We start from the raw sequence: 15,332 nt of genomic DNA, 5'->3' as shown, positions 1-15,332 counted from the left end.
GAGAGGAAGTGAGTACACTGCTGGATGGACTCGTTGGCTTCCCCAGGGAGAAGTGCGCACATTTAGGCACACACACACACACACACACACACACACAAGTGAACACGCACAGCCGCCTATATGCTGACAGAATAAACAAGATTGAAAAGTTACAAACACAACCCGACTACTTTGAAAAATTGCAGAGAATGTGCAAAGTAGATGTGTAATGCCTTCTGCAAAGGTCCACTTCACTGGCAGGGAACAAAGGTTCGCTCACTTCTCTTTCTTTCTCTCTTTTCTCTCTGTCTTTTTCCTGAAGCACATTGTGGAGCTTTGACTCACACACTCACACACACCTTATTAACTGAGAGAGACAGGCTCGTCCCACTTTACCACTGTGCTGTAGGCCTGTGGAATTTTGAGGCTAAATATACTACCTGTGCAGAGGTACTGAGGGGAGGGAGGCAGGTAGAGGAAGGCAATGGGGCGGCTATTTCAAGCAGCCATGACCCACTGTGGTAACCCACTTTCCTCCTCCCTCTCTCTGTCTTTCTCCCTCTCTCCGTCCCCTGGTGAGCATCACGAGTGTCCACTCTGAGCGCTGTGTGTGGAAAGTGTGTTGGCCTCCTGTCTCCACCCGCTGTGCTCTATCTTTGTCTCTAACATCTCCATACGTTTCTCTGCTTCACTTTTTATGTTTCTCTGCTCATGCTTATTCTTTGCCCACTTTTTTTTTTTTTTTTTTGATGTTATCCACTTTCTCTGATCCTGTCCCATCTGCTGTTATATCAGATATGATTTCCTTCACTTTCCAAAATACCTTGTGACAGCTAACAGAGGGAGACTGCCTGCACCTGCAGCATGCTTTATACATGATGATGGAGACAACAAGAGGAGCTGTGATAGCAGCACAAACTTTCGTTTTTACTTAGAACAAAGTTTGACTTGATGAACTGCATTGTGACTGGCTGAGGAGTGGGTTTATTTGCGTCTCCTGCGGTCTGCTGAGAGGCTCAGTCACATTTATTCTTTCATTCAGTGAGCAGAAATAATGCTGGAGATGCATTGGGAAAGTGTTTGCACTTTGCCCAAATAAAACATTAAAAACGTAAGGTTTCTACACACCGCGGGCGTGATGAATAAATGACAAGAAAATACAAAATACTTCCAGGCGAATATTTTGTATCAAAACTATTGATACCGGCAGCAATTTGAATTTGCGCCAGTTTTAAAAAAATGTTTGCATAGATTCACGGCAGCTCATTTTTCAGAAGAAAATGGTAAAAGTATCTTTTTTCAAATTGGCTCCACTGCCCACCGAGCACAGACACAAAAGTTTAACGTCTTTGCCGATGTTCAAATGACATCCACTGTGGAGCCAGAATGATATTGAACCCATCTTGGACATCTGTGGACTAACTCAGACTCACATGTTCAGAAGTCTGAATTTTATCCAGACATACAAAAGTGGGTCTGGACCGGCTAATGTTATACAGACATGATTCCATGGTAGAAGAAAAGCTTCAATCCTGTTGTAAACATGCTCCTTTTTTTTTTTTTAAACTGACAGAAAGATGCTTGAACGTGATGTATCGTAGCGCACAACAGTCAGTCATTATACAGGCAGCCAATTTTAGAGAGACTTTGGTTTGGGAATATTTGGGGTTCGGGGTTCAAATGATTGAATATTCTCCACAGCTGAACCTCAGGATGTCACAATAGCAGAAATGCACAATGTGATAGGTTGATGCTCCTGTGTGAGAATACTTATGATAGTTAGATAGTTTGACGTGTGAATTCATCACAAAAGAAAAAGGTTGTCCATCTTTGTCCATATTGAACTGCTGAAAGAAGAATCACCCATATTTCCAAAGACTGCACAATCAAATAAACCAATGGCTGTGATGATCTATTTTTATGCTGTTTTATGACTGTGAGCTATTCTTAACAGTGTTGATTGAATTTGTTCATTGAATGTTTTTGTTGCTGCAGCACAGGAGACATTCCCCCTCAGGGAGAAGTTGAAGTTTTAGGACACGTTTTCCTTTAAAGTGCTCTCCATTCATTACCTCGCAGCTTCAGTGGCAGATGGCTGGGTGTCAGTTGCCAGTGGATAATGGATCCTCTTTGTCTGTCTGTTTTCCACCTGTCTGACTAGGTGGTGTTAAAAAATGCCCACATGGCTGTCGGCTCCTTGACCATCAACGAGGAGAGGTCGGAGGTCATCGACTTTTCCGTGCCCTTCATTGAGACGGGCATCAGCGTCATGGTCTCCCGTAGTAACGGCACCGTTTCGCCGTCGGCCTTCTTAGGTGAGGAGCGCAGTAGTCAGCTGTTGAAAGATGTAGGAAGTTGGCAGAGATGAGTCGAAGGAAGAGCCTGAGGGAAAAAAATGTCTACATGTTGTGGAACACTGTATGCAGGAGAATATCATAAGACATAAATGCAGTACCACTGCTGATACTTGCAAGGTTGTAATTTTTTATACAGTTTATTGGTGGGGGGAAAAAAAAACATCAGATAATACACAAGCTGTTTAAGCCGTGTTTAATGGTCTCATCTTCCTGTTTGCCCAGAGATGCAGGGTTTTATTTCTGACTTGCAGATTGTCCTATACCTGCTTACAGGTCTAGTTATTGTGGTGATTCTGCCAGATTTAGCAAAACAGTGGTTCTATAGCTGAAACCATTCACGGTGTAAAAATGCCTAGTTTTACAGGAGTAAAAAATTATCCATGTCCACCATAGGGTATTTTTTTTTTAATAAAGGTAAATTGCACTTTTAAATCCTTATAACTACACATATGCTAAATTGAACTGCTTCACTTGGAGATGGCCACGCCTTTTTCCACCAGTAACTTTTCTCCTCAATGTCGCAAAATATACAAAACCCTACTTTAGCCAGTTTGATTTCGTTTAACTCAAAGACACTTGATTGGTTTAAAAGATTCTCTGTAATAAGGTTTGCTTTTGTTAGATTTACGTCAGTTCCCTCGACAGTCTGAGATTGTTAGATGGATCTTCATCAGGTCACTTTAGCCTCACATCCATTTTCCCACCTTTAAAAGTTGAAGTAAAACTGATTTAGTGTGCACACCAAGTGATGAGAGCCAAGTTTCAATGCATTTGCACAATGAGGAGGTACACTGGAGTGCATGATAATAGGGCTAACTGTTTATTTTTTCTCTTTTCGCTCTCTGTCTCTTTGTCCTCTTATATTTCCCACTCCTACTCAATTTCTCTGATGCTTCCTTCCTCTTCTCAATCTGGTACACCACATTTGCATATCTCTCTTGCCCTCTCCTCTCTTGCTTCATTTTCTCTTTCTCTCTGCCGCCCTCGCTCTTTTTCCCTCGTCCTTCCCTCTCTTCCGATATGTCCCTCGTCTCCTCCCTGTCTTCTGCCTCCTTACAACCCTTTTTTTTCCCTCCACTCTCTTCTCCTATCCTTATCTCCGTCCGTCCATGCTCCCTCCCTCAATCCCATGTCTTCCTTCATCTTTCCCTCTCCCCTCCTCTCTTCCCTCTCTCTTCCCTCTCTCGCCCTCCAGAGCCCTTCAGCGCGGATGTGTGGGTGATGATGTTCGTGATGCTGCTGCTGGTGTCAGCAATGGCTGTGTTTATATTCGAGTACTTCAGCCCTGTGGGCTACAACCGCTGTCTGGCTGACGGCAGAGGTGGGAGGCTCAACACACACACACACACACACACACACACACACACACATACACACACACACACACATACACACACACATAAACACACATAAACACAGGCTTAGTACCTGTTGGGTGTGTGTGTGTGTGTGTGGGGGGGGGACTTTGTCAAGTCATACAAATAATTTGCTGTACCAAATCCTGTTTGTAGGAATTTATTTATTACATGATAATGACAACAAAACGTTTACAAATAATGTATGTACAAATTGCCAACCATAGACTGGATATGAATGTGGACATGATTTCTGGGTGAGGTCAGTTGGGTTGGCTCCAAAACTTTCCACTAGCCATAATGGTGTCATTTACTAAAATCACTCTTTCTTGTTCATTTTCTTGTGGTCTATCTGAAAATAATCCCATCATTATTTAGATATTAAGTCTCTAAAAAACTATATGTTTGGGGGCTAGTCTGTTGACAGGTCTGTGGTACAGTCAGGTTTCCGCTATAGATGGGCGGGGCGTGGTGTCCTCAGAGGTTGAGTCAGATCCACCGCTCGCATCCTTCCCAGCTCGTCCAAATATGGTCACTTCTGGCTCCAAAATAGCAAAATGGCGACGGTCAAAATAATGAACTCGAGGTTTCAGAATGGCCGCTCGCAAACTGATGGGTGACGTCACTGCTGCTTGCTGCTTGCTGCCAACAAAATTCTTATAAACACAAGCAACTGAAAGCTCTTGGTTCATGGTCATCAGATCATCATCTTGGTAAAATATTGAAAATGTTTAGGCGCATGGCTTTTTAAATATTGCAAATATAACTAACTGGTCAAAATCTTTGCTTTGTTTGGCCCCACACATACAGTAACCCAGGCAAGAAGTCCATTTAAAGTTGTGCACAGGGTTTTTCTTCATGATGATGTTGTAGTGATGTCAGGTCCAAAAATCACATATGTAAGACACATGTAAACCATAGCAAAGACCTGAAATGTGAGTTTGTAATTTTTTTTTTTTGTGCCATCTTTTTCACAGTCTACTCCTCACCATTAGCACTGATTTATAACTGAATTGATAAATGTTCGTGCACACTCCAGGACCAGCACATCCCTGCATTCAATTGTCTGTTGCATGTTTGGCTTTCTGACATTTTCAGGGTTTCTTATTTATTTTAATTTTTTTAAAGCATCTGAATAAGAGGATGTTTAGCAGCCATCTTAAAAGTCATGGATGTGAGACCTTTGGCATAAAATAAACAGTGCAATAGTTTTGACATAGAAATACAAATCTATTAATGGATCAAAATTAAGCGAAGGTCAGTCTCACCAAAACGTTTCAACACTGTCGGAGGGATGAAAGCATAAAATACATCATCTTTGCTGGTAACATTTACAAAATGGGATCTAAAGTATGCAGAGAATGTGGTGGAGGATAATACAAGTGTTTGATGAGTAGTATACAGATGCTTTGCAGGTAAAACTTTGTATCTGTAACAATACAAGTGTGGATCATGTTGTACAGTTGTTTTTTTTTCCGCCACGCACAAAGACTGATAGAGACACAGACATTCACAAACACACTGCGGGCCGCCTCCACACATAGACCAGCCGTCCTCACTGACCCAATGACTTCATTCTCCTCTCCTCTCCTCTCCTCTCCTCTCCTCTCCTCTCCTCTCCTCTCCTCTCCTCTCCTCTCCTCTCCTCTCTTCTCCTCTCCTCTCCTCTCATCTTCCTCCTGCTCCTCCTCCTCCCCCTCCTCTTTCACCACCACCCTGCACTTTTATCACTTACAGGTGTGTTTCGATGCCCAGGTTCAACAAACCTGCAGTGCTGCTTACTTCACACCGGACAAGTCATTTGCATTCATTTCCATAATTGTCAAAACCATGTGTCAGCTCTGACAGCGAGGGGATAGTTTTGTCTTAGATCTCCCCAGCTGAAAACAAAAATCAATGTCTCCCACAACTCTATCTCTGATGTGGCTATATATAGACAATGGTTATCTTTTTTTCATTCCTCTCATCCTTCATCATCTTCTGGAGAACATGTACTCCTCCCTAAAGCGCTGTTCTCTTCTGTGTGCCTCCTTGTTTTATCTGCTCGTAGTGCTGTGGGAGTTTGGTATCATGAAGAGTGCAGATCGAAGTTTGGAGTCAAAGGATTTCATGCAAAAAACGTATCAATGGCTTGACTGCAGATTTGTAAAATCTTTCACCCGATTCATTTAACCAACTTTCTCGCAGAGTTCACAAAGAGAGATTTGGCAAGATAAAGCCGGTTTGTCCATGAACAAAAGCTCCGCACAACAATACACACCCACATGCTTACACACACACAGACTCTTTCACACACTCACACTTACCCACACAAACATTATGAACCGCTAATCACATCATAATGGCCGGAATACATCAGTCTGCAGCTCAAAGATGAACAGTTTCTAAGGAATCACAAAAAACTAAGAATGTATGACTTACATTTACTGTTGTGATATATATAATGTATGCATATCGCTTATGTTAGTGACATAAAACAACAAGATTAAGAGTCCATAGCTGTGCTGAGGTTGTAATAAGTGCTAACACGAGAAAGGCAACTTCCTCAAAAAGACTAAGCTAACATACTGCTGTTTAGCAGGATTAATGCTTATCATATGCATTGTTAAAATTTTGCATGTTAGCATACTAACACGTTGTTAAATACACAAAGTGATCGGAGTGTCAATAGTTTTGGTCATAAACCAAAGTACTTGACATGTCTGTAAACATATTAATTAGAATTTGTCCAGAGAGGAAAAATCGTGTTTCAGATGTCAAGCCAAGTCTTCTAAGAGTCGTTGAGATGTTTCAGTTTAGACCAAACAGCAACCAACAATGACATCACCATTAGTTTGTGAACCCTCGAACGTTTGACCATATTTGGACGAGCTGGGGGGAGCGAGCGCCGGATCTGACTCGATCTGATTGGGAACCTGTGGACAATCAAAGATACAACCACCCAAAAACACAGCTTTTTTTAGGCCTATATTCTAATTAATGATGGAATTATTTTCATATGGACTGCCAGAAAACTACTGAGAAGGAGTGACACCATTATGACTTGTAGAACAAATTTATTGACTTCATATTTCATGAGAGAAGTTGAATGGGAGTCTATGGAGCCAGACCCTTTTTGGGGCCAACCCCTAGTGGCCGTCTGTGGCTTTGCACCCTTCCACATCGGCCAAATTTGTCAGAACCAGTAGCTACGTCCACTTTCACATACAGTCTTATTAGTTTAGATTAGGGTAGAGGAACAGTTGACCAACTGACAGAAAACTAACATGCACCCACCATGGCTATAGAATAATAAGTTAAAACTGGATAGCTGCCAGATGAAGTATGTTTCACGATAATATATCAGTATGCTGACTTCTTAAAGCTTATTTAAATCAGTACAGGAATCAAAGAGGACATTCCGTTTTGTTCTACTAAATAAATTCACTGCAGAGCTGAAGAATGACTAGTAAAGGAAGTCTAAGTGCCCCAACAAGTTTGGGAGCCGAAGCCGATTTGTCCCACTGTCTTTAACCGGGACTGTGTTTCTTTCAGAGCCTCATGGTCCGTCCTTCACCATTGGTAAGGCCATCTGGCTGCTGTGGGGTCTGGTCTTCAACAACTCTGTGCCGGTCCAGAACCCCAAGGGTACCACCAGTAAGATCATGGTGTCGGTGTGGGCCTTCTTTGCTGTGATCTTCTTGGCCTCCTACACTGCCAACCTGGCTGCTTTCATGATCCAGGAGGAATATGTGGACCAGGTAACTGGTCTCTCAGACAAAAAGGTAAGGTGAAAGCTTTCTGTTATCTGTTTTGCCACTTTCTCTCATCTTTACCCTTAATTTGTAAAGTAGATGTGGCAGATTTTTACATGCCTCTCTCTGCTCTGTCATCTATGTTTTAGTTCCAGAGTCCCAACGACTTTTCGCCTCCATTTCGGTTCGGCACCGTCCCCAACGGGAGTACAGAGAGAAACATTAGGAACAACTATCCAGAAATGCACGGCTACATGACAAAGTTCCATCAGAGAAACGTCAACGAAGCTCTGCAGAGTCTCAAAGCCGGGTGAGGACCTGCACGGTCAAGTGGTTAATTTAGTTCCACTTTAAAACCGATGTAAAACCAAGCAAAAAGCATTTCCAGAGCGACATTAACATGATCACATATATCACATTCAAAACCTACAGAAGCCCCTGATTGAGTATATGTATATTTGTACATACTAGAATATATCTTGAACAGTGTATTTTGGTCGAGGTTTATGTATTTGCTTCTGACATGTAAACGTTATTACATTGAAAGCTGCTCATTGTTGGTGTTTTCCAATTAGATTTTTAGTTGACTTTTATTTTATTTGTATTTGTAAATCCAAACCAGGACAGAGCAGGTAAACAACCACCTTGAAAATCATTACATGTTAGTCACACTGTATATTGTAATAGAAACTGCAAGTTCAGAGAAAAGTTGTTAAAAAATGATCAGTCCCTTTTTGATATTTTACTTCATGATAACATATTGGAGCTGAATAACTCCAGTAATACGTTCCACTCCCCCTCTTCTGTTTTCATCAAGTGTGCCTGTTCACCAGTCTGTGTGCCAGCTCCAGCCTTTGGCAAACCAAGTGGAAGTCTATTACACTTATCAGCAGCTTAGTGCTATTTAGCAGGTTAATTGGAATGTTGTAGCTGTGATGTCTGACTCCTGAGTGCTAATTAATTGTAACCTATCTCTCTCTCTCTCTCTCTCTCTCTGTCTCCCCCTCTCCTTTTTCTTTTTTAGAAAACTTGATGCTTTCATTTATGATGCGGCCGTGCTAAACTACATGGCCGGAAGGGACGAGGGCTGTAAGCTGGTGACCATTGGCAGCGGCTACATCTTTGCCACCACGGGTTATGGCATCGCCATCCAGAAGGAGTCGCTCTGGAAGAGACATGTGGACCTGGCCATCCTGCAGCTCTTTGGAGACGGTGAGGGAGCGAGCTGTTTTCCTCCACTGTTTTATTCATGGATACCGCACAGTTGAATGCACTCAGGGAACAGAGCCTCCATCATGCATACAGCTGTGTGGATGTGATTAGTTGTATAATTACTGAAAAATGCATCAGATAGTCAGTGAGATAAGACTTCATTTTACCAGCTATTGCAACGGATCATGACTTCTCACTGACCTTGAAGCAAAAAAATGTAAGCACAAGTCCAACTTTTAATGACTCGTCGGTTATGATAACATGATGCTCACTAAATTAACTGCTTAAATCATGGCAACACTGCCAAAACAAAGTCTGCGTTTCATATGGTGTACTCCCTGAGTACGCTCACGTAAAGGTAAAGTACTCTTACGTGTTTGTTCACCGACTTGTGTAGTGCTTGAATTTCTACAGGGTTATGTTGTCTTTAACTGCACACTGCTGCTCTACACTTACTGAAAATAACTGTCGCATTTGAATGCATCACCTGCCAACATATCTGCTGGCTTTAATTATTTTATCCAGAAATGAATGTGCTTTCATACCCACGCACACAATAAACATACTGATGGCTTCTGTCTAACAGCAGTACGGTGGTAGCCCAGAATTACCAGACGCAAATTCACATTGAGAATTTATGAGCCACGCTCAATAGGGATTCATTGCAGTCGTTTCAACCTTCCGGGCGTAGACCTCAGGTTAATTTGAACCAATCAAAATGTGTCGAAACCACCCAACACTCCACCGAAGGGTTGTTTCCTGACACCAAAAAATATGTTTTTAAATACCAGCAGCTTGACGAGGTGCAGAGCGTTTATTCTACACTGGACGCTGAACGTTCTGTGTTTTTTTCCGGTAACAGAGAGTTGAAAAATGTTAACGCTGCCTTCGTCACAGTCACCCGCTATCCAATCAGAGTGAAGGAGGGGCGGGGCGGGGCGGGGAAAAGATGTTTAACCATTGACACTTGTCACTGATCGGTCTGCCCTTCAGAGTGGCTCAGCAAACGTGCCAGGATAGTATGGTGGTACTTTGTGGAAAGTAAACACTATTGTGTGGTGTTCTGCAACAGCTGCAGTTTCCTCAGCCAGACCAGTTGGCATATAATCATTTAGGCCGTTGGTCCCTCCTTTTCCGCTACACTGCCCCAATGGCAACCGTTTAGGGTGAAAATGTTCATCGTTTCACACTCAATTTGTAGACCACTATGAGTGCACCATCCGGGTACTTACAGTGCACTGCATGTTTCTGTACTTGACAGTGTGAACGCACTTACGCAATCAAAATATAGTAAGTCTTAGAACATAAGTACATTTGGAACGGCAAAAGTAGGATGAATCGATGGTTATAATCTGTCACTGAACAGGAAGCCCGTGTGCGGCAGTCGATGCTGATGGTACATCAAAGTTGAACCAGCAAATCGCGAAACCGACAGATAAACAGACAGTCTGCCTGGTGTGTTGCCACAATTGACAATTGTTTTTAGAATTGCTTCAGCATTCTCTAATATCCACAATTAACTTGGTAAATATAATGTTATCATTACTAGCAGGAAGAAGAACCAAACCTTTTAAAATAAGATCTCATTTGTAACAAACCAGAATTCTCCTTTAAGAGCTAATTCGAGGCCCTTGATTTGCCCTTCAATAATCTATGAACTGCCACGTGCTGAGCTGCAGGAACACATAATAGAGGCTACGAACCTTGCTTATGTACACAGTCCAATACAGTTATACATTTTTTTGTACTTCCGTCTGCGCTTCAGCACATTCAATTTGAAATGAAAAGAACTGTCGGGGCCTGTTAGTTAACCAATAGTGCCCAGAAATCAGATCGACACAAGAAGTCAAACAAAATCCTCTTTTTTAATATTTTGTAGAAAATATAAAACAGTTATTGACTGCCTCAAGTCTTGGACACACAGACATGACTGTATCTGCTTTTAGTCTGGTCCGCAGAAAGTGGGCTGCAGCTCAGTTGGATTGAGATCAGGTGATTTACTCGGCCAGTCGAGGATATTCCACCTCCTCACCCTGAAAAGCTCTTTGGTTGCTCTGGCTGCGTGTCGAGGATCGTTGCCTCGTTGAATGATAAAATGTCATCCGACGGGTTTCGATGCATTTGGCTGAGCCAGAGCGCGAAGAATCCTCCTAAATACCTCTGCATTCATCCTCCCGCTTCCATCAGCAGTGAAATCAATAAACGTCAGTGTGTCAGTTCCACAAGCAGCCATGCATGCCCAAACCATAACAGAGACAGCACCATGTTTGACAGATGAGGTGGTGCTCTGGGTCATGAGCGCCATGCTTTTGTCCTTCCATCATTTTAATAGAGGTCGATTTCATCAGTCCATTTCTTCCACAACTGCTGTTTTCTTTTTGTATTCTTTTGTAAACTGCCTTTTTTTTTTCTCTCTCTCTCTCTCTCTCTCTCTCTCTCTCTCTCTCTCTCGGTTTACCAGGAGTTTGCATCTTGTAGTAAATCTTCTGAGGGATCGGGTCATGTCAAGTCGTGTCTTGATCTTGATCAAATTAGAGCTGAGGCTTTGCACTTATTGCAGCCTTTATTTCTGATTGAATATGCTAAAGTAGAAGTGTGTAACTGTTTAAATACTTACAGCCTGGACTGCATCAGTGTGAAATACTATATTTTTTTATGAATGATGTTCAGAATCCCTTCCTCTAACTTAGGTTTCTTAGACAATACGATTTTGGATTTCAACCCCTTCCCTCTGCTCAGCACAAGAACTGGGAGAGTGAGGAGACAATCGTAGCTTTCCAAGGATTTTGTGGCTAATTGGCTAATTGGCTCTGCAACAGTAATTCCCCTCTCACATACAGTACATCAAGCACAGGCAGGAAAGGTAAAACACTGCTACTCGGACTATAACTTGAGATTTAGCTCCACTGTGGGGATCCCTGTGCTTTATGATCATGCTTGCCTTTAATGGGAGACTGTCCAAGCTCTCCAGGGTTTGTTCTTTTTGAAATGCGCTTCACTTCAGCCCCAGCCGGAGCATTAATAAGTCTCCATTCGAGCAGGGAACGAAATTAAATGTGGTCCTAAAGCTGTACAGTGTATGCTTTATGGTTTTCAAGCAAAAATTCTTCATCATAAACAAATCAAAATGTCACAGACAATGTCTGCTTGCTTATCGACTTTAACGTACTAATTTCACAATGTCCTGTTTTGATATACAGCTCGGTTCGGAATTGGAAATGTAATGGAAGTTTAGTGTGTGTGTGTGTGTGTGTGTGTGTGTTGTAGCTAGTTTATTTGGGCATGGTCCACCATGTTGTGAGCATCCTGAACCAAGGGCCCTCCGGGGCCCATGATAGTGCGTCCCAGTTAGGGATGCCAGTATAGCTCCTGGTGTATTTCAACACTGTGTGCGCGTGAGTGTGCGGGTTTGTGTGTGCACGTATGTGTGTGTGTGTGTTTGTGCACACGTGTGAATATGGGTCAGCCCTCTGAAAATGAGAGTGCCTATTTGTGAAAGCGAGGGGTGCACGCGCGCATGCACGTGTGTGTGTGTGTGTGTGTGTGTGTGTGTGTGTGTGTGTGTGTGTGTGTGTGTGTGTGTGAGAGATAATGAAAGAGAGCTGTGTAGAGATTGTGATTATTTATGACAGGTTTTATTTTTATCAGCCTACTTCAGTAAGAGTATTGTCAAGATACTTATCGATCATCAGTTAGGTTAATTACAAATGTAATTGAATAATCTTTCAAACTTTTATCAGACTAATTTGTGTGTCCGCTTGCACATATGCATGCGTGTGGGTATGAATATGGGTCGGCTTGCAGTAACGTCCCCCTCTGCCTCTGCAACAGCTTTAATACAGGAACCAAGCGGCCCTGTCTCGTCCCTCTCAGGATTTCAATGTCACTTTGCCACGCCTCACCATCCACTCCCCTCCTGGTGGCCTAGAAAGCGATCAGACTCACGCGGAGAGCCCAGTGGCCTGATACCGAGGCTGGAAAAGAGTCTGGTTAGTTTGACGCAGGCCAGAGCAAAAATATATATCACAGCTGTCCTGGAAATGAAACTGCAATTTTGGTTGCAATTTTTTCTTTTTAAAAGTTTTCACCTCATTCACTTTAGTTTGATGACCTTTTTGATCTTGAAACCAATGAAAAACCTGTTGCATCATTTCAGAGATACCAGGCATCAATGATAAAACAGTAACTTCTACCTAAGTTTTAAAATGTATTTTTAAAGACTTTTGACTCCAAAGTGTACTTTATTAGATTTAAGACAGTGGTTAAAAGCAAACACATTGTCACTGAACCTCTGACAGTCTGTTGCTGTCCTACATCAGCTCCATTGTGATTCCCTCGTTGAGTCCTCCAGTGTCTTATACGTCTTTCCACTTGTACAGTATTATTGCCCACATAAAATTGAGACACCATAAAATGTAAAAGCAGCTTTTGGAAAACACTGTAATTTACTCTGGCTGAGTGTTAGATTTGATTATACAGTTACAGCAAATGGTTATCTTATCTTAGCTTTGGGAAATAGGTTATTTTTGCACAAAGACCCCATAAATGGCAACTTTATTTTTTGTATGACTCAAACAAACAATGGATAAAGTGTAAATGAAGTTTTAGAGGTGCTGGTAAGTGTGATTTCTTACTTTTAAACAGAGCCATGCTATTTTTCCCCAGTTATTAAACTAAACTAAACTAACTGGCTGTAGCTTTATTTTTAGCATACAGACAATAAAACAGCGTTGAATCTTGCCCCTAACTCTGAAAATCTTGAGATGTGCTTAAACGCTCCAGAAGATAATACGTGTTGTTGTTGCTGTTTTTTTGTCACAACTATTGTTTTCAAGGACAAATTAAGTTCCATCTTTTTTTTTTGTTGAAAAATGTCCTTTTGACACATCGCAGGAGGAAATGACCAGGTGTTAACAATAACATTAACAATGGTGAATTTCGTTTAGCTGTTTAAGTTTCAGGACTGAGCCATTGTTAATGCATTAACCTTTATAAACAGTTACGTTTTACAGTGTTGGACCTCCCTACAGGTCCTGAACAAACTGTCTTGTCAGGGACAATTGTTGCATCCTCTCACTAGGTGGGCTCTGATGTCCAATGAACGACAAAAGAATGCACTTTCCAAAAACCTTTTTCTTAACGAAAACAAGGGACATAACAAACATATCAAGTAAAACGACATCCTAACCCCCGACCGGTTGTTGAGATGCCAGTGTTATTGATGAGAATGGGTGCAAACTGGCTGCATTTACCGTTGATCAGTTTATCAGTATATTTAAGTGCTGCTGTTTGACTCTCTGTATTTTTGTGTGCGGTGCCTCTGAGTTTGTATGCTGCACAGATCCTTTGTTGATGCTCAGAGGCCAAGCCAGTGCTGTAGTGCAGGAGTTGCGCTGACAGTGTAGCGACAGCGGCTGAATGTATGATTAATTAACCGACGTCTGTCCTGCCTCAGTCAGCTTTGATAGAGAACAGCTCGTGATGAAACAGAAGGTGACCCACAAAAGAGACCAGAAGCTCGGGGACCAGCATCAGATGCACGACAGACACCGACAGACACAATTATTTGCAGAAAGCAGTCCAAATAAGATTGAAGTAATTAACATGTGACCGATGGCATGTGTGTTTCTCCTTTTTTTTTTACTGTCTGCTGTGAAATTCAGAGCTGTATTTCACTTCTAAACACACTGCCCCCCTTCCCCCGCCTGCCCGCCATCTTCCCTCCTCTCTTCTTCTGTTACGTCATTCTCTCCATCCCCCATGTCCTCCAATACCCATTCTGTTATTACATCATATCCCTCCTCTCTACTTTATATTTCACATCCGTTCCCACTTTTTCACACATCTCTCTTTATTTCAATTCCTGTATATATTAAAAAAAATAAAATAAAAAAAACGTTTTCAAATGTTGTCATGGTGTCCCTATCGATCTATCTATCTATCTATCTATCTATCTATCTATCTATCTATCTATCTATCTATCTATCTATCTATCTATCTATCTATCTATCTATCTATCCCTTCTTCTTCTGTTCATCCATGTATCTCCATCCTTCCTTCCCTCCATCCCATTTCCTCCTACTTGTTGCTCCTTCAACCCTTCCCCATCCCTCTTTCTTACCCTTCATCCATCTCTCTCTGCCTCCATCCTCCTTCATACCAACTGTTTCTCCCTCCATCCTTTCACCGTCTCCCTCCCTTTGTCCTTCCTCTTGTCTGCCTCCCCTTCAACCCTCCATGTCATTACCTCTCTTCCATCCAGGTGAGATGGAGGAGCTGGAGTCTCTCTGGTTGACTGGGATCTGCCACCATGAGAAGAACGAGGTGATGTCCAGCCAGCTGGACGTGGACAACATGGCCGGCGTCTTCTACATGCTGGGTGCTGCCATGGCTCTCTCACTCATCACCTTCATCTGCGAGCACTGGTTCTACTGGCAGCTGCGCTTCTGCTTCATGGGCGTCTGCTCCGGCCAGCCCGGCTTCGTCTTCTCAATCAGCAGGGTGAGAGAGGGTGGGGAGGGAACTGTTGTTACAAGGAAATGGTGATTGTATTGATACTTGCCCTGATACTTCTAATTTTGTCCAAATGAATTAAGAAATCATAAGTGTATTCATCTGCATGACGTAGAGCCCTAAAACACAGAAAGAAGCATATTTACACACAGTTGGAGACACTCTCCACTGAGAGATGTTGA

The 15,332-nt window shown here is 42.3% G+C and overlaps 1 protein-coding gene across 5 annotated transcripts in view; it reads left to right on the top strand.

Annotated features, from left to right (window-relative positions):
* The window catches only part of LOC138198199 (glutamate receptor ionotropic, NMDA 2B-like), a 133,559-nt gene that overhangs the window by 105,377 nt on the left and 12,850 nt on the right, over positions 1-15,332 (top strand). For all 5 annotated transcript variants that reach the window (XM_069149473.1, XM_069149472.1, XM_069149471.1 and 2 more), the window contains 6 exons: positions 2,141-2,294; positions 3,532-3,657; positions 7,226-7,455; positions 7,575-7,735; positions 8,450-8,637; positions 14,900-15,138. In XM_069149473.1, coding sequence (XP_069005574.1) covers positions 2,141-2,294; positions 3,532-3,657; positions 7,226-7,455; positions 7,575-7,735; positions 8,450-8,637; positions 14,900-15,138 — 1,098 coding nt within the window. The remainder of the gene's footprint in view (positions 1-2,140; positions 2,295-3,531; positions 3,658-7,225; positions 7,456-7,574; positions 7,736-8,449; positions 8,638-14,899; positions 15,139-15,332) is intronic.

The sequence above is a fragment of the Embiotoca jacksoni genome, unplaced genomic scaffold (assembly GCF_022577435.1).
Source record: "Embiotoca jacksoni isolate LCO1_2020_lvr unplaced genomic scaffold, fEmbJac1.0.p SCAF_15, whole genome shotgun sequence".
Classification (NCBI taxonomy): domain Eukaryota; kingdom Metazoa; phylum Chordata; class Actinopteri; family Embiotocidae; genus Embiotoca; species Embiotoca jacksoni.
Note: the sequence above shows the minus strand (reverse complement) of the source record. Positions and strands in the feature narration are given on the sequence as shown.